General features: G+C 37.2%; 1 protein-coding gene across 4 annotated transcripts in view; it reads right to left on the minus strand.

Annotated features, from left to right (window-relative positions):
- Nucleotides 1-23,005, minus strand: part of TTC29 (tetratricopeptide repeat domain 29) — a 261,957-nt gene that overhangs the window by 100,864 nt on the left and 138,088 nt on the right. For all 4 annotated transcript variants that reach the window (XM_074276387.1, XM_074276385.1, XM_074276384.1 and 1 more), the window contains 2 exons: nucleotides 12,119-12,210; nucleotides 1,938-2,061 (listed from right to left, as the gene is read on the minus strand). In XM_074276387.1, coding sequence (XP_074132488.1) covers nucleotides 1,938-2,061; nucleotides 12,119-12,210 — 216 coding nt within the window. The remainder of the gene's footprint in view (nucleotides 1-1,937; nucleotides 2,062-12,118; nucleotides 12,211-23,005) is intronic.

Genomic DNA, 23,005 nt, shown 5'->3' on the forward strand with positions numbered 1-23,005 from the left:
GGGACTCAGGATTACTACCAGGAAACAAAATGCTACTTCATCCTCCATTCATTTTGCATTCTTTTTATCCTTTGCTAAACAGGGAATTAAGGAGAGCAAACCTCCTAATGGAGAGTATTGATTTTAAAAGTGCTTTCTCAGAAATTAGATATAGTGCTAGCTCTTTAGAGTATCTAGAGACAGGAAGATCAGAATTTAAATTCAGCCTCAGATACTTACTAGCCTGTGACCCTGCCTTAGTTTTTTCATCTGTAAAATGGGGATAATAACAGCAGCTATCTCTCAAGATTGTTGTGAGGATCAAATAGGACAATATCTGTACATTGTAAAAGCTCTTATTAATTCATTATCATCTAGTATTTGTTTCTATTTGTCTGAGCTTGAGATATAGTTGGAGAAAAATTCTCAATTCAACAAGCATTTATTAATGTGCAGAGCTAGGTATGGAGGGAAATGTAAAGTTTACAGACCCACAGAATCTTAACCTAGGAAGGGGACAGCAGAAGTCATTTGGGTTTGCCTCTACTTAAGGAATCTCACTATAAATCCAGACAAGTTGTTATCCACAGTGTGTTTAAGGATCTTCAAAGAAGGGAAGGAGGTGCTTCGAAGCAACCTATTCTATTATGGATCATTCTAGTCTTCAGGAATTTTGTCCTTATAATTTTGTCAAATTACTTCTTGACTTCTATTCATTCATCTCTTCTACAGAAGGGAACTGTCCTCCAAGCCACACTGAACAAACCTAACTCTTTCCCTCATGATAATCCTTCAAATACTCAAAAGAAAATTAAGAAATAACCTGTGAAGTCTACTCAGCTTAAAATTTGTAGAATGATTTTACAAATATTATCTAATTTTATTCTTACAACAACCCTGGAAGGTAGGTGCTATTATTACTCCCATTTTACAGATGAGGAAACTGAGGCTGATAAACATTAGCTCACTTACCCCAGATCACACATCTATTAAGTGTCTGGCTATTAAGTGTATTTGAACTCTCCCAACTCCAGCTGCAGCACTCTATCCATTGTACAACCTAGCTGCCTCTTTTTAAACCAAAATATAAATTTTATCTTATAAGATTTGATTCAACATTCTAGTCAGTTGATCTTTTCAGTTTTTATAATAAATCTTGACAGCTATCTCTCGGTATCATCTGTATATTTTACAAATGATCATCTAGGTATATATCCAAGTCAGCAATAAAAATGTTAATCGGTACAAGGTTAAATACAGACCTTTGGAATATTAGAGATCTTCCACAATGGCACCAGCCTGTTAGTGACTAGTCTTTGGGACTAGCCATTCTACCAATTCTGAATCTACCTAATGGTCTAAATTATATCTACCTTTATTTTTCTCAAGAAGAGAATCAGAGACTTTGTCAAATGCTTCAGTTAAAATCAGGAGTCTCCTGACCTACTGGCTTAACTCTATATGCATATGAAGATAAACGATCAAAGAAGTGAGCTTAATCTGGCCTGATTATTTTTTGACTGAGACATGCTAGCTCTTTTGCATCCCTGCTACCAGTTGGTAGCTTTTAGCCAGGAATCAAAGAGAAGTTCAATTATGGACTCTACTTTCTGCCCTTTATTGTAATCTGGAAAACATTCTTCTGTTCTCCATCATCTTTCAGAGATGATAAACAGTTTCTGGTCAATGATAAACACTAGTTTTTCTCTACTTTCTGCCCCCTTCTTCAACAAGTTTTTTCAATGGTTTATCTCCATCTCAGATATCTTTTACTCTTCTAACAATTTTGTTCTACCCTTTCTAAACAACTAACCCCTTGATAACACATGTCTGGTAGACATATGGTATACTGTAGGCAGAAGAAGGATGCTTAGTATAATGTTGTGAGAGTCAAATAGGATGGTAAGGGTAACATCATAATGATGCGACTACACATTTCTTCCCAAAAATAGACTTACTTTTGCATTGTAAATGTCTCCAAGCATTGTACAGGCTTCTACCAGTCTTCTCTTTTCGTTGGTACTTTTTGCAATCTCCACAACTTTTTCCAAGTAAGCAACAGCCTCCATTGGTTTTCCTTGGCTGGAATTGAATAAGAAGAGAAAAATTCCTGAAATATGGGCTAAGTAGTGGGGACTGATCCTTTAACTGCCCCTTCTTCTGTTTTTCCTTCTGTCTCTCCTAGGAGTGCCAGTTAACAACTGGAAGTAATTTTAAATGATCCCACCCAGTAAAACTTTCCAGGACTTCAGATACAGTTGAGAAAAAAATGGAGTACTTTGTCAAGCTTTTAGACTAGTGGAAGTGAGACCATCAAATGGAGATCCAGTACCCACATGCCTGAGGGAGAAATCAGGACTTTGGGCCTATCTTGTTTTGTTGAGCTTCTAGCAAGATTGACATCACCAGGAAGACCTGTGCGTAAACTAATGTTGTTAACATGATAAAACTCTAGAAAACGTATTACATGAGAAAGGAACACTGTCCCTAAGCAGGACAACAGAAGGAACTCAATTTACGGTACTTATTCCAGAAATAAGTATACAATAACAGTTTGGGCACTTGTGCTCACTAATGATCATCAGTCTCAAGAAACAGTGATCAATCAAAAAGGTATTGAGTGCCTTCTAGTTACCTAGCCCTGGAAGTACAAATACAAGGCATAAAATGATCCCTATTTGAAAGAAGCTGTCTTTCCCTAGTTTTGTAGTACAAATCCTTGCCACTCATCTGTAGCAACCCTAATTTATTCAATTTCACCTCTAATTTATTTTTATCTCTTCTTACCCAGATGTAAGATTATAAATTGGTCAGACTTATTCTATGTGACTTTGGGGCTCACCACTTGGGTGTCTGTGGCCAAATTCTCCCCTTATGTAAGAAGTAAATACAAATATCGTGGGTAAGTCAACAGAGTATCAAGTCCTGAATCCTCTGGCAGGATAAGAAGCTTTATAGTCACATCCAAATGAATCTTCTCTCTTTTAAAGTAGTCCCCTTGGTCGGACTATATACTTATTCCAATAAATACCAAGAGTGCTCAAAACATTCCTGGAATTGTTATTAGGAACTGTCTTCAGAGATAATAAAGAACTTATGTAAGAAAATTAGTATTTGAAATATTAACCAGAATTTGCTTCGGATAACTTTTAGCTATCACCTCCTCAAACCCTGCCTTCAACAATGACAAAATAGGAGATGAAAATTTGCCATTGTGAAAGATAATTCAAAAGCACTTGCAACCGATGCTGCTGCCAATTTTAAAGCTTAATTTTAATATATTTGCCACTAAATTGTAGAATCCTATATAAGGACAAACTGAAGGTGCTAATGGTCTTTTGTCTTCAGTCTCATGTAGGAGGTGGCTGGCTATGCACTTTCTGTTACGGCTTGAAAGTGTATTGTGTCAAATAAAATCACCCACACAATTTTCTTTGGATGATTCCACAGGAAACCAAAGGTCAAATACTATATAACTTTCTTTTCTGTTAACTTCATGCTCTATGGGCCAGAAATAGGGTAGAATGGGACTCTGAATCTATTTCAGGTTGTGTTCCTAGGTGAAATGGGGGGAAAAGAGGAAGCACCTCTAACGTTTGGGGAATTAGCTTTTACTAATTTGTCCTCCCTGTCAAGGTTCTCTTGTTCTGTGCTTAAGATACAGCAGAGCTCTCTGGAGAGCACTCAGTCATGGGCTGGAATTTCTCAAGTGTAGACCTAACCCAAGGTCTTATGGGCAAGAGATGACATCAGGGAGACATACATATTGTCCTAACCTTTATCTGTGTGTTGTGGAATAACAGACAATGTGTATTATCAGGTGAGAGGAAAAAGGGAAGCAACCGAACACTTCAATAAGAGACCATTATTTTTAGAGCTGGAAATGCTTTGGCAAGTTTGCATCTAATTTTTCTGGCCCATTTCTCAGCACTGTTTCTAGACTGTGACTTTCAAGAGAAAATTGAACCTATGAAAAAAAGATGAAAATCGGTGGCTTTTTTTTTTTCTTCTTTTTTTTACACATCTCTCCAAAACCTTGGGGTAAAATCATCTCCATAGTCAAATGGACTCAGTGAAGCTTATTTAAATTCATATTCCTAAAAGCAGATATATTTTTTATGGCACCACACCCCAGACTCAGCTCTTCCACCTGAGGTTAAGGTATGTGACAGTAGAAAAGGAGTAAGTTCAGTGAACTAGAAACATAAAGTGAAAATGCAACAATTTCTGGTTGAATCTGGCTTTCTCTTCTCCTTTTCCCATTATAGCAATAGTTTTCTAAAATATCCTGGAATTACCTAGAACTTGCCATAGATAAAGATTGTTGGAGGAAAAGAATCTTTCTCTTGTTAGACAATATACCCTGTCCTAGTAATATGCAATTCTATATTCAACCAACTTGTTAATATATCATCTGGAACATATATTGTAAGCCTTCTCTTTAGGTCAAAAGGCTTCTAAATTTTACATTTAGCAATAGATTTAGAAACCAATCTGCCTTTCAAGGGGGAGAAAAATCAAACATTTCCACCCCGAAAAGCTGCAGATGATTTGTATAAGTTAAAGGACAAGGTTAAAGTGTTAGACAAATATTAATTCCAGTTTTCTATATGCAGTGCACAGGTGCAATTCGGGGAGCATATTATATGGTATAATCATTAGATTCATTCAACCAGACCTTAGAGAGTTAAAAACATATATTCCGAGAAACAGGACTCCTCGGTCCAAAGAATGAGAATGAAGCAGGGCAGAATATTTGTGTATCAAGGTGATTCCAGTTTCCAACTGGGAAAACAGGACTGTTAACACCCACATCCCCTGACAACTGTCCAATTATGTATATCACACTTGGCCTACTGTTTGCAGTAGAAGTAATCAATAAAGGATGTGGTTGAGTGAACATAGATTTTGGTTGAACCAATGCATGAAAACTTAATCATTTACTCAGAGAGAAGAAATCAAATAGAGCAGAGATGAAACAGCCACTAAGGGGTTTGTTGAATGTGCCACCAAGTTTGTGGGCTACAGATGAAAGTAATAAGGCAAATGGAATCAGTGACAGGAGAAAATGTAAAAGGCTTTTCTTAATTCCATGAATTAATAGAAATGTTTTGATGTATTTTTGGGGGGTCATTTTTTAGGAAATTTCGCATCAAAGGCCCGCTGTTCCATTTTAAAGGAAATATGAAAATTACTAGGGCATGTCATTTCTCTCAAGCAAAAAGAAATTAATCTCAGCTCTAACAGAAAGGTAATTTTCACAGATGAAACTTTATACTGATTGATCTAAAGATCTCTACAGCGGAGGAGTTTTACTTGAGGAATAATTTAAGTCTCGTTGGCAGGGAAATTGACAACAAATCTGGACCGCTTGTTGTAGCCACAAAAATCTTAACTACTTCGGTATTTCTGGGATTTTTCTAAGGTTTCGAAAAAGCCTCTTTCAGAACATAGAAACAAAAGCAGGCAGATATTTGAAGTGGCTAAAACAATTCAGGTCAAATCACTACAGTAACAATTCTATCAGGGAAAAGAAAATGAATTTTTTGGGTGGGAGGCAAAAGATAGAATTTATCTTTCATGTGCAACATATTTATGTAATTTTTCTCATCTGTCATTTCAATTGAATTTGACAAGCATTGTTCAGTGGATAGAGCATTGGATATGGAATCAGGAAGACTCATCTTCCCAAGTTCAAATCTGACTTTAGACAATTATTGGTTATGTGACCCTGTGTAAGTCACTTGACCCTGTTTGACTCAGATTCTCCATAAAATAATCTGGAGAACAAAATGACAAACCACTTTGCCAAGAAAACTGAGGTCATGAAGAGTTAGAAATGACTGAAAAACAACAAAATGTGCCAGATGCTGAGGCTTACAAAGGCAAGGACAAAACAAATCCCATTTTCAAAGACCTTACCTTCTTTCTGGCAGAAAAGTTAATGGTAAAAGGAAAATAGTGTATGAAGTGGTAGAGCTATTTTGAAATATTTTTCTTGTAATGGATATACAATTATCTGTGTTCCCACCAACCAAACATTATCATCATACATGAACTTCTGTGTTTCATGGATCATGGTATAAGGACTATCTCTCTCTCTCTCTCTCTCTCTCTCTCTCTCTCTCTCTCTCTCTCTCTCTGTATATATATATATATATATATATATATATATATATATATATATATAAAAACTGATTTTGAAATAACCAACCCAAATGGAGAACCTTGCTCATCATTCATATCTTCCTCAATAATTCCCCCACTCTCTAGGCCCTTCATAAGATAGGGGAAAGTATAAATCATTGATTCCCCAAGCTTTAAGATTAGAAATATTTTTAGTTGAGAATGTATTGTAAAAGTTTCCAATCTCCAATGATTTTTTTAACCTTTATATAAGCTTTGCCACTAGTTTCTTCCTTCCTTCCTTCCTTCCTTCCTTCCTTCCTTCCTTCCTTCCTTCCTTCCTTCCTTCCTTCCTTCCTTCCTTCCTTCCTTCCTTCCTTCCTTCCTTCCTTCTCTTCATTTATATCTATAGCTATATTTATATCTACCTGCATCTCTATCTATATTTGTATTTATCTAGGCAAGCAGCTTTGTCTTTGTCATATCCAGAGCAAATCAATTCAACTGAAACATTCATTAAGCAGCTAATAGTTCACATCTCTCCATCTCATCTACAAGGAGAATATAAAAACAATGATCAGACTATCTTTCTGATCATTCCTTGGGCCATCATTCATGTCTTGTCTCCTTGGCCTGAATATTCCCAAAAGCTTTATCCTGCTTTTCCCACTTTCACATATTTTCTTGCACATCTCAACAGCTTCCAGTGGTTAAAGCAGTATCTTGATGCAAGTGATTCCCAAATGTCTGAACCAATCCTAACCTTTTTCCTGAACTCTAGGCCTTTCATTATTAACTATATGCTGGATATCTTCACCTAGGTATCATATCAGCATCTCTAGGTCAACAAATTTAAAATGGAATTCTCAGATCATTCTTCCTAAATGTATATACTTCTAAATTTTGCCTCTTACTGGCAAGGGCATTACTATCTGACCATGATTCTGTCTCTTAACCTCAGAATCACTATTGGTCTCTCCTTTACCTCCATTCTTCCTCTGCCCATCATATTTAATCAAATTCTAAGTCCTGTCCAATTTTAACTCTATTTTTCTTGTGCTTTTTTCTCTTCTCTCTTACTCTCAAGATGACTACCCTATTTCAGGCCTTCATTACAAAGAACTGTCCCAATCTCCTTTTCATCTTTTTATCCTTTGCATCCCAAACCTCCAGTCATTTCTTCTGGTCTACATAACAGAATTAAAAACCTACACAAGCTGGAATTTCCACAATCTGGCTCCTACCTTCCCTTCCAACCTTTTCTTATATCCTAGATTGAAAAACATTCCTTAAATCCAATACTCAATCTTTCTCCTCTCTCTCTCTCTCTCTCTCTCTCTCTCTCTCTCTCTCTCTCTCTCTCTCTCTCTCTCTCTCTCTCTCTCTCTCTCTCTCTCTCTCTCTCTCTCTCTCTCTCTCTGTCTCTCTCTCTCTCTCTCTGTCTCTCTCTCTCTCTCCCTCTTCTCTCTCTCTCTCTCTCTCCCTCTCTCTCTCTCTCTCTCTCTCTCTCTCTCTCTCTCTGTCTCTCTCTCTCTCTCTCTTTCTCTCTCTCTCTCTCCCCTCTCCTCTTCTCTCTCTCCTCTCTCTCTCTCTCTCTCTCTCTCTCTCTCTTTCTCTCTCTCTTTAATTTATACACCATTCCTTAGGCCTAGATTATATACTATGATATCATATGTGGTCTTCAGAATCTTTTCCTTCCCCCAAGACTCAGCTTTGCCTGCCACTTGTCTTTTCTCCTTCATTATTTCTTATTCTCTACTTGTTTAAATAGGATTCAGGGTAGTCTGTGTGATATTTGTATATGTGCTTTATTCTACTTCTTTTCCCAGTAGAATACAGTCTTCTTGAGGGCAAGAATCTTGTATTTTTTCCTTTGTATTTCCAAACTCTTGAACATAATAGGTATTTAATCAATATTTGTTCAATGAATTACTAAGCATTGTCACTACGTAATTGTTCTGCCTAGGAGTTGTAGCCAAAGGACTAGACCAGGTATACAAATCCAGGTACAAGAAATAATTCTAGATGCTAACAAGAGATAGAGTTGAAAATTATTTGATGATAGAAGAGGCTAAGAAAGGGTTTTGTCAATCATCATTGGGAAGTGAATTATACATCAATATTCCAGTACACCTGATGTGTGTGTGAACCTTGACATGGGAAGAACCAAACATGAATCAGAGGCAGGGAGGCTCTTGTGCATCGCCAAATACAGAGTCCTCAGAGGAAAGGCAAATTTAGAAGGACTTCTCATCACTCATCACTGACCAAAGGACATTTCATTCAGGGTAAAGAAAAAAAATCTTTATTTTTTTGGTTTATACTAAAATTGTTTTCCTCTGGGAGTACTTTAAAATGATGATAGTGATTGACAGAAAGATACTAATTTAACCCTTCCCCCCCAAAAAAAACCCCTCCAAAACACTTTTTCAGGAATACATTGGTTCCACAAAACAGTACATAGCCATTGAGATTTAGGCCAGGTCTATGTTCTAAAGGGTGAGGCAGTGACCTGAATGCATCTTTGATGAATTTAGTGTAGTGTAAACAGTAAAGTTGGACAAGCTATAAAAGTCAGCTTTTATGTTAGGCTATTTGTTGTTAAGTCATTTCAGTCAGGCCTAACTCTTATTGAGGTTTTCTTGGCTGAAGATTGTCATCTCCTTCTGCAGCTCATTTTACAAATGAGGAAACTGAGGCAAGCTGGTTAAGTGACTTGCCCAGGGTCACATAGCTAGTAAGTGTATGAGGCCACAGTTGAACTCAGATCCTTCTGATTTTAGGGCTGCTGCTCTATCTACTATGTCACAGAACTGATAAAGAAGCATGGAATTGATTAAACTTAAATAGCTTTGATTTTCCTTATTAAGAACTTCTCCTTTGCATATATTTAGACAGTCACTTTGTTCTAGACAATCGCGTTTGGGAGCAAAGCTAAGGGATCACTGGCTTAGCCCTGAGCATGGCCTGTCACTGTACTTTGTCTAGAGGGAAGTTATTCTTCCTTCCTGTTGCTGCCTTAGTCTCCCTCGAGAATATTTTGAACATCTCCTTTGTCAATATAACGACTATCAACTTAGACTACACCGCTACTGTGAACTCGCTGGTCCTCAGGAGACCAGCGTGCTTGCCAATGGCCCTTGGCATATTTTTAATAATGATTAGCTTTCTTGGGACACACATAATGATCCTGTAGATGATAATGGCTGTGCTTTTAAATACATTGGACTCAATGCTTTAAAAGGTTCTTAAATTTAAAAAAAAATATTACCTTACAAAATATAAGATTGACAAAGGGGGTAGGGAAGTGGATTAAGAGTTAGGAACATCTGAGTTTAAATTCTGGCTCAGATACTTTTTATTTGAGTCATCCTAAGTAATCTCTGTAGGTCTTAGTTTCCTTATCTGTAAAATGGAAGGGGTTGGACTTAATGGCCTTAAGGTCCCCTCTAGCTTTTTAATCTATGAACCTAAGAAATATGGATGAAAAAAACAATTCGAAGTTAAGGCTAACACAATGTCTTTTATTATTTAATGTCTGATGAAACATTCACTTATACCCAGAGAGAAATAGGCTGTAGTATATATCACCAGTGATGACTTTGTGAAAGAAGTAGCATGAAAATGCTAACTACCATATGATAAGAAAAAAAAACTTTCAAGATGATTTATAAAGTATATTAAGGTTTTAAAGAACTATACATATGTATGTATATATATGTGTGTATTTTATATATATATATATAGTATATGCATGTATGTATAGTATCATATATAAGCTCTCTGTGTATGTGTATGAGGTTTTTTTAGTTTAATCATTTTTCAGTCATGTAAAACTCTCCATGATGCCATTTGGGGTTTTCTTGGCAAAGATACTGGAGTCATTTGCATTTCCTTATCCAGCTCATTTTACAAATGAGGAAATTGAGGCAAACAGGGTTAAGTGACTTGCCCAGGATCACACAGTTAGTAAGTGTCTGAGGCCAGATTTGAACTCAAAAAGATGAGTCTTTTGAAATCCAAGCCTGGCACTCTGTGTACTATGGCACCATCTAATTGCATACATGTTTATATCTCTCTATCTATCCATCTATCTATCTATCTATCTATCTATCTATCTATCTATCTATCTATCTATCTAACTATCCATCCATCCATCTCTCTTTCTCTTTCTGTCTCTGTCTAGCTCCTCAAATGATCCTCACAACAACCTTGAGGAAGGGGTGCAATTATTATCCCCCTTTGACAGAGGAGAAAACAGGCTCAGAGAAGATAAATTGCCCAAAATGCTGTATCCAATAATTCTGAGGCTGGAGTCAAACCCAGAGCCGCTGGATTCCTAGTCCAGTATACCCTCCCCCATACTATAATCATCCAAACATCCAAGAAATGTATGACCAGAAGATAGCATTGACAGGTCACCACATTACAACAAGTAATCTCGAGGAAGATCCCTAGTACATCAAGGAGATACATAAGGAAAGGCCATTAGACTAGTTAGAAAAGTCCTGAATATGAATCATGCTTCTGATCGTTTAGTAGGTAAGCTAGTACTAAGAGGCAACCACATGGTGCCACAGTGCACTGGTCCTGGAGGCAGGAGGTTCTGAGTTCAAAAATGTATCAGATGTTTGTTAACTGTGTGACCTTGGACAAATCACTTAAATTGTTGTTCTCAGTTTCCTCAAATGAAAAGAAAAACAAAAGGATAATAACAGCATTTATCTCTCAGGGCTATTGTGAGGACTAAATGAGTTAGTATTTGTAAAGTGTTTAGCACAGGGCCTGCACATAATAAGCGCTTAATAAATGAGCATCATTTTCTCATTTAAAATGGGAAAAAAGTATTCCTTGTACTATTTCTCTCACTCTGTTATTGTAAAGGTTTTTAGGAAAGGTTTTTCTGAAAAGATGGTGATCTGCCCTGGTAGAGCAAGTTCTTTACCAGGAGTTAGCAACATCAGTGAAATGAGATAAAAAGTGTATTATATTGAAAACTAACATCTACAGTCATATTTTGTATAGCTTTAAACCATGATGCTATAGAAAGTAACTTGAACTGAATACAAAGAAAGTCAAAGACAAATCTTAAAAAAAAAAAAAAAAAAAAAGAAAAGCTCTCTACAGGATGGCCATCCCCATTTTCTCCTCCTTTTGTCCTTCCTCCCTTCCTCCTTTCCTCCTTCCCTTCCTCCCTCCATCTCTCTCTCCTCCCTCCGTTCCTTCCTTCCTTCCTTCCTTCCTTCCTTCCTTCCTTCCTTCCTTCCTTCCTTCCTTCCTTCCTTCCTTCCTTCCTTCCTTCCTTCTTTCCTTCTTTCCCTCCCTCTCTCTTTCCCTTCCTTTCTTCCTTCCTTCCTTTCCTTGCTTCCTTTTTTATTCCTTCTTTCCTCTCTCTTCTCCTTCCTCCTTTTCTTAAAAAGTAATTTATTAAGTATTTTACCATGTGCAAGGCACTATGCTAAGAACTGTCTTCTCTTTTTTAACATATAACCATAATGATTTGGAGACAGTTTAAAGTAAAATGAAAAGATTATTGGTATTGCACCAAAATGTCTCTGTTCGTCTGCTTGACAGACCCAAATTTTCATGGAAGAAGCAGAACTGAGTTTTACCTAGCTGCGTTTTCCTCAAGAAGAGCTCTCCACAAAGGTTATGTACTCTGAGGCACATGCATTGCAGCCTAGTGTATGCTTCTATGCTTTCTGATTTTTTTTTAACCTACAAAATGTGACCTGATTTCTTTCTTGTCTTTCAAGGTCATAGCAAAACTTAAGGAAAATAAGAAAGTTAAAAATAACAACAACAATGTAGGAAACAATTTACTGACAAAAAAGAATTTGGAAACCCCACTTTAAAAAGAAAAGCATATTTGGTAAAGGTAGGATTATTTAAGAAGGGCACTGCTTAAAATTTAAGCAGTTAAGTAATGGGAAGCGACAGACCTCAAACAATTTCAGTTTTTCACAGCTGAGAGAATTCACAGGGACAGCAGGACAAAGATATGCTAACTTACCTTACCAGGACCTTCGCTATGGCTTCATAGGCCCTACTTAGGCCAACAGCATCATCTAGAGCAATGGAGATATCTGAGAAGACTTCGAAAGCCTGTTAAAAAGAAAAACACAATAAAGTCATTATAGTGCCAGGAACTCTGGATTTTGAATTCTATTATTAGATAATAAATAATTCTATTATTTTGTTGGCCTCTGCCTGAGACCCTCATGAAAAAGACCTGGAGTTCCTCCAGTCTAAGCTATATCCCGATTCCTCTCCCTCATTGTTGGTTGCCCATGGGATATCATGGAGGACCCTGGATGGATGCCTCTGGGTCCGCCCCAAATCTTGTCACACGGCTGGATCCTTCCTCATTTCCCCTCTCGTTCGGACACTGATTCCTTGATCCTCAGCTCTGTCACAGGGAACCCAGAATTCCAGAGCCCCTTTCGTCCATTCCCCCACTTGCCAATGTTGGTGGGCCACCCCCTCCAGGCTTTCTGCCCTAACGGACTGATCTCCTGATGCATCATAAAGACTCCTAGGCTTTGTAGCCACCCTGCTGCACCCTTGGAACTTCAGGACCTCTATCGCCCCTGCAGCAAAACTCTACAGTAATTATTTCTTCCCCAATTAGAATGTGAGTTCCTTCAGAGCAGGGATTGCCTTTTTATTTTATGTGTATCCTTTGCCTTTAGCTATGCTTGGCATATGGTTAGTACTTAATCCGCACTTTCCCATTCATTCATATCAATACTCATTTTTATACATTTGTAGCACAAAACACTTTGATTCATCAAAACAGAAATATTGGTTTGTTTCTCTGCGTAGACCTTGTACTGCAACAGTGCCAGTGACTTCTCCCAACAAGCATTATTTTGCTTTTGGCCCCAAATTTCCCAATCCATATAATTTTCTATGTGAAGGAATAATTGAATGGTTCTCAAATATGATTTTCAAATAATGCATCACTACTCAAAGTGACATAAGGCATTGCATACTGCTTTACTTTAATATAGTAGCTTAAAACAGCATTTTCTTTCTGCAAATAGTGATTTAAAAAGCATGAGTTTAGGCTACATTCCATTTCAATCAGTCACTTTATTGCTTATATCTTTCATTATTTGTGCATACACCCACAAAAATCTGTTAACCAGGACTTAATATACAATAAAAATCTCTCTTACAAATGCACTCCATTAATGATGACCTCTTCGATAATCAAAGGATTAGAGCTGCCAAGTCAAACATATGATCTTAATTTAATTTAACACTCACATCATCTGTATTGTATAATTTCCCCTTTCATCTTTTTTTTTTTTTCTTTCCAATGGGCAGGAGGAAAAATACATAAAATGAAATCCCATTCTTTCTTCTTCCTTCATTGTTACTTGACCCAACCTATTACACACATGAGGACACAAGAAATCTCTAAAGACCCTCTATGGAAATCCTTTTTGCACATTTCTAAGAAAGGATTAGTGAAAGTCATTTGGCTTGGTTTGGGATAGAGAGGAGGTATGAGGGAGGATATGAATATGTCCTAAATCCAACTGCCTGAAGCATGTTATGGCAATCTAATTGATAAGGGCTGAGGGGGATGCTCCTCTTTAATTCACCTTCTAAAATCAATTAATGAAAAATAACTTCTGTGAAGTCAGATTTATGAGAAGGGACTGTATTTCTTAGAAATCTGTGCCTGTCTAGGTTTTATGTTGTTTACTACAAAATATCTCAGCTAAGTTTGAATGCTGTTCTCTGAGGCACTTATTGGTGTGAGACACTTAGCTAGTGGGAGGCGTTCATCATTTATGGGATTTATTATTAGGGACAATGACCAATTGGAGAAAATCCAGAGGAGGTGGACCAGGATAGCCAGGATGCTAGCGATCATTCCATGCTGGATCAGTTGAAGGAAATGAGAATGGTAAAGTCTTGGTGGTGGTGGGAAGGAGAGCAAGAGAAATTAGCTGCTTTCAAATATTTGAAAGGTTGCCAAAAAAATTCGGCCTCTTTTGTTTGCCTTTGCAAGTAACAATGGGATAAACAATAAAGAATTAAAAGAATTAAAAATAAATTAGAGAAAAATCTCAGCTCAAAACACATGAGGAAAAAAAAACATCCAGATAATTAGAGCTGTCCTAAAGTGAAAGTGAAAAAGATAGTTTCTCAGCAGATAGTAAGATTCCTCATCACTGGAGGTTCTTAAATGGAAGACAGATGATAACTTGTTGGAAATTCTATTTTAGGTAAGAGCACCTAAGTAGTACAGTGAATAGAGCACCAGATCTGAAGTCAAGACCTGAATTTAATTCTGGCCTGAGACACTTCTTAGCTGTGTGATCCTGGGCAAGTCATTTAAGCGTGTTTGCCCAGTTTCCTCATGTGTAAAATGAGCTGGAAAAGGAAATGGCAAACTATTTAAGTATCTGCCAAGAAATGGGGTCATGGAGAGCTGGTCACAAATTAAAAACTAAACAACAATGAAGTTGACTTCTATAGTTCCTTGTGACACCGAAAGTCTATTGGCAAAAAGCTATCCACTGCAATATGTTGATTCTATCTTTAGGTTCCCAACAATTTTGTACAATTAAACATCTGGTATTTTTTGTTAAAGCAGACCTTGTCACTGGATGAACAGTGTCAATACCATTGACAAAAAAAAAATAGCAATTAATAGAACCTTAAAGATATTTTTACCCCTCCCTTTCTAAATGTCTGATATCAAAGCTTTAACCAACATTCACTTTTCTTAGTTGAAGGCCTAAAATCACAAAATTCCTGAATATAGAAGGTCTTGCTTAGACCAAGTATGGAAAGAAATATCCTAATTCACTTTATCTCTGAGTTGGTTTTTGCCAACTTCTATGTCTGATAAAAGCAATGCTGTTGTTGTTTTCAATTTCATATGGAATCATGAGCCACAGTAAGAATTGAGAGTCATAGGAAAATGTTAACAAACTTCAATGGAATCTTGCAGCTATGTTAATTAGCAGGAGAAATACCTGCCATTTGATGCAGTTATAGAATCTCAGAAATTGCAAACTTGAAAAGATCTTGGAGTTTGTCTAGTCCATTGTTTTCACATGGGGAAACTGAGGCCCAGTGATAAGAAATAACTGGCACTAAATTACCCAGCAAACTAGTGACAGAAATGAGATGAGAACCTGAGTGTTTTCAGTCTCATCAATTGCTCAAGCTACCACATAATTATATTATCATAGTACTTTCGCTGTTCATAGGATATTAATGATGTATCTATCTACACATGGCACTGACTCTTTAATCCATATGACTCTAATTGTTCCATCAAATTTAGGCTCCTTCTCCCTTCAATTTATAATCCACACCACTGTTGGCTTAATCTTCCTCAGGCAGAGCACTAATCATAATAACTTTTGTATGAAAAATCCTTCAATGGTAGTTTTTTGTTGTTTGCTAAATACAACTCAAATTTCTTAGTCTGGAATTCAAGTTTTTCTCCATTCTTAAACTGTGGCATGAGGCCATATTGGGGGGATTCACAAGTAAAGTGGGGGTCATGAAATTATGATTTATTATCAATAAATGTTTGATTTGTATACTTATTTTATATGCTTATGCATCTGAAGTTATGTAAAAATTTTTCACATGAAAAGGAGTTAAGAGCAGAAAAAGTTTAAAAAGCCCTGTAGTTTCTTCATCTGTAAAATGAGCTGGAGTAGGAAGTGGCCAACTACTCCAGTCTCTACCAAGAAAACCCCAAATGGGGTCATGAAGAGTCAGCCATGCATGAACAACTATTAAAACTTTTAATCTACCACTTTCAATTTACTACAGCATGATTCTAATTGTTTCCCCCTCTTTTTAAAGTCCTCAACACTTCTTTTCAATTGAATTGATTTGTTGGTTTGTTAATTGAATAAAATTAATTTGTTTTATTAATTGAATTAATGAATTGAATTGAAAGGCTCAAAATTGAAGTCAAAGGAAGGAAGGAACATTTCAGGTTACTAGGGACTTAGTAAAGGCTTCCTATAAAAGTTATGTTTTGAACTGGATCTTAAAAAAATGGGGGTAAGGTTTATTAAATCAAGTGTGTAAGGGATAGATCATTCCAGGTATAGGGGAGGGAACTCATGCTAAAAGTGAGAAGGTAGTGGAGGTTTACTAAGGAATGGGTCTGTGCCATCTTGGTGGGAGGGCACATATCAGTATGTAATAAAGAGGAAAGAAAAAAAAAAGAGAAGAAAATGTCTGTTTCCTCTAAGGTTTTGTTCTTTAGTGCCAAGAAGCAAGAAAGCACCTCCACTTTACCAAGCTATCAAATGCCGCCCACCGACCCCCCAGCAGTTTTTTTACCCTTCCACTTCTCAGCTCAGTGCTGCACAGAGGACTGCCCACGTTCCATATGATATAAAGACCCATGATACATGCAAAGCTGGAGATCAGGGTATCCTAAATCAGTGTTGTTTTTTTTTTTTTTTTCCTCCCCTCTCCTCCACTTGAACACAGTACAATAGAAAGACCAATGGGTTTGAGTCTTGGGTGGACTGATTGCTCCCAAGGTCAAGCAGCTGGTTAGTAGCAGGGTGAGAGTCCAGGTCTCCACTCTGTCTGGTTAATGTACTTCCTTAAATACTTATCAAGTGGAATGACTGAGGCAATGGGGAGAACTGAGTTCATTAAATGAGAACCAGGGGAGATGGCCAGTTAAACCTCGTGTGTAATCCATAGCTCTGGGCAAATCACTTAGCCTTGCCTCATATGTAAAAAGCAGACATTGAGCTAGATGACCACCGACGTCCATTTTAGCTTTAAATCTATGATCTCTAAACTGAATTGGTTTCAGGTGCAAGAACTCCCAATTGCTTAAGGCTCTGAGTCCACTGGGAAATTTTTCCTTACATCAAGCCCAAATTTGCCTCTTGCCACTTTTATCCATTGCTCTGGCCCTCTGGGGTCATGAAGAATAAGTCTCAAGCTCAGTGTACAGGAGATCAATGAGAGCTAAAGTGATTAGGGAGGGCATGCTAAACCGTGGAAGCTTAAAAACAACGAAGAAACTTAGAACCATTAAAGAAAAAAAGAAGGGAAATAAGGGTCCAGACTCAGCAGGCTACTTTAAATGAAGAGCCAGACACCTTAAGAGAGCCCCACTGTACTTGGTGACCTGCCCCTGTGGCAAGCAATATGTTGATAACAAAGCCAGGGTCTGAAAGGTTAGCATCTGGAGCATCAACAAAATATTAAAAGGGAGGAGAAGAAATTGGCAAGTTCAAAATCTTTAATGAAAGGAAAAACCTGGTCCCATCTCTGCGGTTTCTGAGGACTGAGTATGATCAAAGTTTCATAAAAAGGGGAGGGGATGTGTAAAAATGAAAATAAAGTGAAAACATAACAGGTAGCAGGATAAATGTACTTTAAATCAAGGTGTGTTTAGGGTTATCACACTACCTATAATAAATTCCTCCATGGGTCTTCTTAGTGTGACTTATTGACTCCAAATAACAATAATGATGATGATAATATCTTACATTTATATACACTTTTATGTGCTAAGTGCTTCACAATTATTTTCTTATTTGGTCCTTACAACAACCATTATTATCTTCATCTTACAAATGAGGAAACTGAGGCAAACAGATAGAAGTGATGTACTCAAGATCACACAACTAGTGAGTGTCTGAGGTCACATTTAAACCCAATATTATATTCATTTTGGCACATATTAGGCTCTTAGTTAATGTTTGTTTATTTATGGTGATTTCCCTGGAGTCACATAGCCAGTATGTGTCAGATATGTGAAGAAACCCTGGATTTCCTAATTCCAAAGTTAGTTTTCTGTCCTCTACCTCTTCCACCTTCACATATGGTTAAACGGCAACAACTCTGCTTCTGGATTTGAGGAACTTTATTTTGTCACAGATGAAAAGAGTAGCTTGTTCAGACTAGAGAATGTCTTTCCTTTAACAAATGAGAAACAGAGGCACAGAGAAACAAAATAACATGTTTGTGGTCACACAATTTGAATGCTTCTTTAACAGTTAAAGGATATCTTGTACTGAAAAACAAAGCCACTTGGCCCTATTCTCCCTTTTGTTCATACTCTGTTATCCATTACTAATTTCATCTTGATCTCTTTTAAGTTTTCCAGTCATCCAGAACTCTATTTGCTTGCATTTAGTTAAAGAAGAAAATGTCAGGGTGGTCACTACTCCTATGCATACATTCCCAGCTTGTACTCCTTTCAAGTTGCTCAGGCAGCTCATAGGCTGGTTCCTCTCATTACCACAGTCTTATGGGTAAGATAGCAGGGAAACTGGTATCCCCAATTTAAAGATGGGCTGCTTTTGAAGAGCTCATTTATAAACTGGGTTTTTCAGGAGTTGGAAGCCATTTTTTTTGTTAGCCCAATATAAACCTATTTAAACTCAAATCTGCCTGAAATACTCTGCTGATAGGGTTGACAAGAGTTTTGTGTTCTGGAAAATAGGAGACACAAGGTGTAGAGCATAGAGGAGAAGGAATGAAAAGATTTCTCTTCTATTCTTGGGTTAAGGGACCCTTTGAGGGTAAACTTTCAACATCAGAAAATGTTGGTTTGGGGTATCCTTACAACTTATTTTATTTCTCAAAGCTTTCTAGCAATTCTATGATGTTCTGTTTCAAGCCAGTCCCTCCAAAGTTACCTCTTTATCCCAACTGAGCCCTACCCCCTTATCCAAAGTCTTAGTTTTAGTTACAGAACTTGGGTCTCAGTTTCCAAATATGTAAAATGAAATGATTGGACTAGATAGTTTCAAAGGTTCCTTCTACTCTAACCTTTGATCTCATGGGAAGCTCTAACTTCTTCACTGTATAGATGAGGAAACTGAGGCACAATGAAGTGAAGGAAAAGCTGTGTCTACTGGGCTTGAAATTGGGAACACTCATCATCTTCATTAGTTCAAATCCAGCCTCAGACACATGCTAGTTCTGTGATACTGGGCAAGTCACTTAACCCCTTCTGCCTCAGTTTCCTTATATGTAAAATGAGCTGGAGAAGGAAATGGCAAACCATTATAGTACAGTACAGAAAATCCCCAAATGGAGACACTAAATTAAATGACTGAATACCACCATTAAGAACAAGTGAAGGCACTTGCCCTATGCCACACAAGTAGCAAAGCTAGGATTTGAATTTACTTCTTTTGACTCCAAATATGATGGAGAAAAAAAATCTGTCGCATATTACCAAAGATGACTTGGAAGTCATATTCTGCTATATATGGCCAGGCATGCAAGGAGAGCAAAGGATAAAGGCTCCAAATTATGCACTAAAATCCATGAAATATTAGAAGATCCAAATTCTAGCATGTTATTCAGATTCGCCATGAAGGAAGGGGATAAGAACCCCTTATGATGAAAACGTGTAGATCTGTGTTGGTGTTTGATCCCACATGGATCAATGCCAGGAACTATGTCTTTATCAAAATCTTGGGTCACTCTCAGAACTCAACATCACACAGGTAAAGGAGCTGAGCTGGGAATTAAGTCCTAGACTTAATCTGCCTGCTACAGCTGAATGTCTCATATTACTTCAACAGTGAAGGGCAGGAAGGGTAAGGGGCTTCCATGACAGTGTGGGCCAATGGCACACATTGAAAAAAATATGATTCTGAATGTACATATATAACCTATATCAGTTTATCATCACAAGGATGAGGAGGGGAGAGAAGGCGAGATAGAGTTTAGAAACCAAAACTTAAAAAAACCCCAACTATTGTTAAAATTATTATTAAATGTAATTAGGAAAAAACAAAATGTTATTTAACATATATGACTTATTTATAAGCTAGTAGTACTATCTCACTCCTTTTTCTTCAGTTTGTTATTCTATCATGTATTTGTGTTTCTATGTGACTCTATGGACTTTTGTCCATGGCGTTTTCTAGGTAAAAATACTGAAATGGTTTGCTTTTTACTTCTCTGGTGCCACCATTTTACAGATAAAAGAACTGAGGTAAATAGAGGGTCACACAGTTTGTAAGTATACAAGGCCAGATCTGAACTCACAAAGATGAGTGCTTTGTCCAATGCACCTCACTGTGACTCCATTTTTTTCTCCATCAACAATGTAAGGATAATGCTGTCCTTTTACAAGTACTTTGCAGAGTTGTGAGGATAAAACGAAATCAGAGAACAGCTGTGGTATGGTATAGTAGGAAAAAAGTCCAACTACAATAGGGTCTAGCATGTAGCAAGTGTTTAATGCATGTTTACTGATTGACTGACAAAAGACAAGTCCAAATAACTGTTCTGCATCTTAGTTAAAGAACTTGGGTCTCAGTTGCCAAATGATTAGACTAGATAGTCTCAAAGGTTCCTTCTACTCTAAACCTATGATCTTATGGGAAGCTCTAACTTCTTCACTGTATAGATGAGGAAACTGAGGCACAATGAAATGAAGGAAAAGCTATGTCCACAAGGTATACCTAGAGTAGTGGGCTTGGAATTAGGAACTCTTATCTTTGTGAGTTCAAATCTGGCCTCAAACACTTCCTAGCTGTGTGATCCTGGGCAAGTCACTTAACCCCCTCTGCCTCATTTTCCTTATCTGTAAAATGAGCTGGAGAAGAAAATGGCAGATGATTACAGTACAGTACAGAAAATCCCCAAATAGGAATACTGAGTATCACCACTAAGAACAAGTGAAAGGACTCGTCCTATGTCACACAAGTAGCAAAGCCAAGATTTGATTTCACATATTTTGACTCCAAATATGATGCTTTTGCTGCTGTCATGATTTTGTAGAATCATTCATTATTTCATGCATTATTTTAATAAATATAAATTAAATAAAACTTATTTTATCCACAAGTCATATGACAACTGTTATCTGCTGTTATGGAAGATAATGACAGATAACAGGATTGTGAATCCATAAACCATATGACAATTATTATCCACCATTATCTGCCATAACAAAGATAGGGTTACTAATAACATTGCTGTTTGAGGACAGATGGGTAAGTCTTTTTCTTAGAGGCCTTTCATTCTGCATAGGCCTTTGCAGAGACTTTCTCCTTCAAAGTTCTTTTTCCATTGCAGGCAATCAGGTACTGTTTGAGCATACACATACATATACATTCATACTTACACACATATAGACACAAACAATACACACAACACACACACACCCCATGTTGGACTGGGCTGCCTTTTGGTTTCCCACCATTTCACAAAGGTAAGGTTTCATTTTCATTAAAGATAAATGCTGCATTTTCCGAAAATGTGCCTATAGCTGGCCCAGCACCCAGGAAAAAGGATTGATACTGTCTTCCTTCCCCTGCTCACTCTTGTACCAGATGGGGACCCTAAACCTAGGCTGGTACTATTAGGACTACAGATTGACTACAGTCTGGGCTAGATGTTAGATGTGTGCATTGAATCCACCTGGAAACCTAACCATAAATTGATTCTAGGGGGAAAATTGTGTTCCAAGTTCCAAACAACAGTCCTACAAATGTATTTTTCTATGTTGCCAATATTTGGATACCATAATCACAGCTAAATAGTTTCCCTTTGGGATCTGATATGAATATTGTGGTGATGTCTTTTTTTTCTCTGCATATGCTATTTATCCATGAGCCCCAATATAGAGAAAGAAAGAAAGAAAGAAAGAAAGAAAGAAAGAAAGAAAGAAAGAAAGAAAGAAAGAAAGAAAGAAAGAAAGAAAGAAAGAAAGAAAGAAAGAAAGGAAGAAAGAAAGGAAGAAAGAAAGAAAGAAAAGAGAAAGAAGGAAAGAAAGAAAGAAAGAAAGAAAGAAAGAAAGAAAGAAAGAAAGAAAGAAAGAAAGAAAGAAAGAAAGAAAGAAAGAGATAGAAAGAAGAAAGAAAGAAAGAAAGAAAGAAAGAAAGAAAGAAAGAAAGAAAGAAAGGAAAGAAAGAAAGAAAGAAAGAAAGAAAGAAAGAAAGAAAGAAAGAAAGGAAGGAAGGAAGGAAGGAAGGAAGGAAGGAAGGAAGGAAGGAAGGAAGGAAGGAAGGAGGGAGGGAGGGAGGGAGGAAGGAAGAAAGGAAGGAAGGAAGGAAGGGAGAGAAAGAGAGAAAGAAAGAGAAAGAAAGAAAGAAAGAAAGAAAGAAAGAAAGAAAGAAAGAAAGAAAGAAAGAAAGCTCCTCTATACAGAATTTAGCCCCATCGTTAAATCAATAGGAGCTCCCTAATGCCAGTTCAATATTGAGGAAAGACTAAAGCCTTCTTGCATGATTTACTTCAGTCATTAAGGATCTCTCAGAGTAAAAGTGAATGAGATCCATAACAGAGTCACAATGGAGGAGCTTAATTCCCACTTTCACCTACAGCCTATCTGTCATAAAAGAGCTTGAAAAAACTTTCCTGGTCCCAGACTCTACTCACATACCAAATAGGGGCAAAGAGGTGACAATTTTAAAAAAAGTGTTAAGATCTGTTCTCACTTAGCTTACCAAAAGAAAGGTACTGATTTTGAGATATCCTGCATAATTTAAATTTTAGGCAAATCTCCAGTATTGCCATCTTGTCACAGAAAGTTTTGAACAGCTTTGGATAAAATACTATACTTTTGAGAGAAAAAAAAAAAAAAAGAAGGGAGCAATCCTCCTGATATATGCTTTCTGTGATAAGGGGGGAAAATCAACTCAACCACTTTGTACTCAAAATCACTGTCAAATATTATTGGAAATACATTTCTTCTGATTTCTGGCAATCTAGGCCTATTTAGCCATTTCACAGTTGGTGAGCAGAAAGGGATGGTTCTGCCTCATTTGCAGTTTTGGAACATGATTCAGACAATCAGCTGCAACATTAGTCAAAGGAATCAGTAGCTAATGATTTGTGACAAGCACTGCAGTACCAGGCACAGGACCTGCCTGGGCAGCAGCATCAACAGATATGTTACTGGAGCCAG

This window comes from Sminthopsis crassicaudata, chromosome 6 (genome assembly GCF_048593235.1).
Source record: "Sminthopsis crassicaudata isolate SCR6 chromosome 6, ASM4859323v1, whole genome shotgun sequence".
Taxonomy (NCBI): domain Eukaryota; kingdom Metazoa; phylum Chordata; class Mammalia; order Dasyuromorphia; family Dasyuridae; genus Sminthopsis; species Sminthopsis crassicaudata.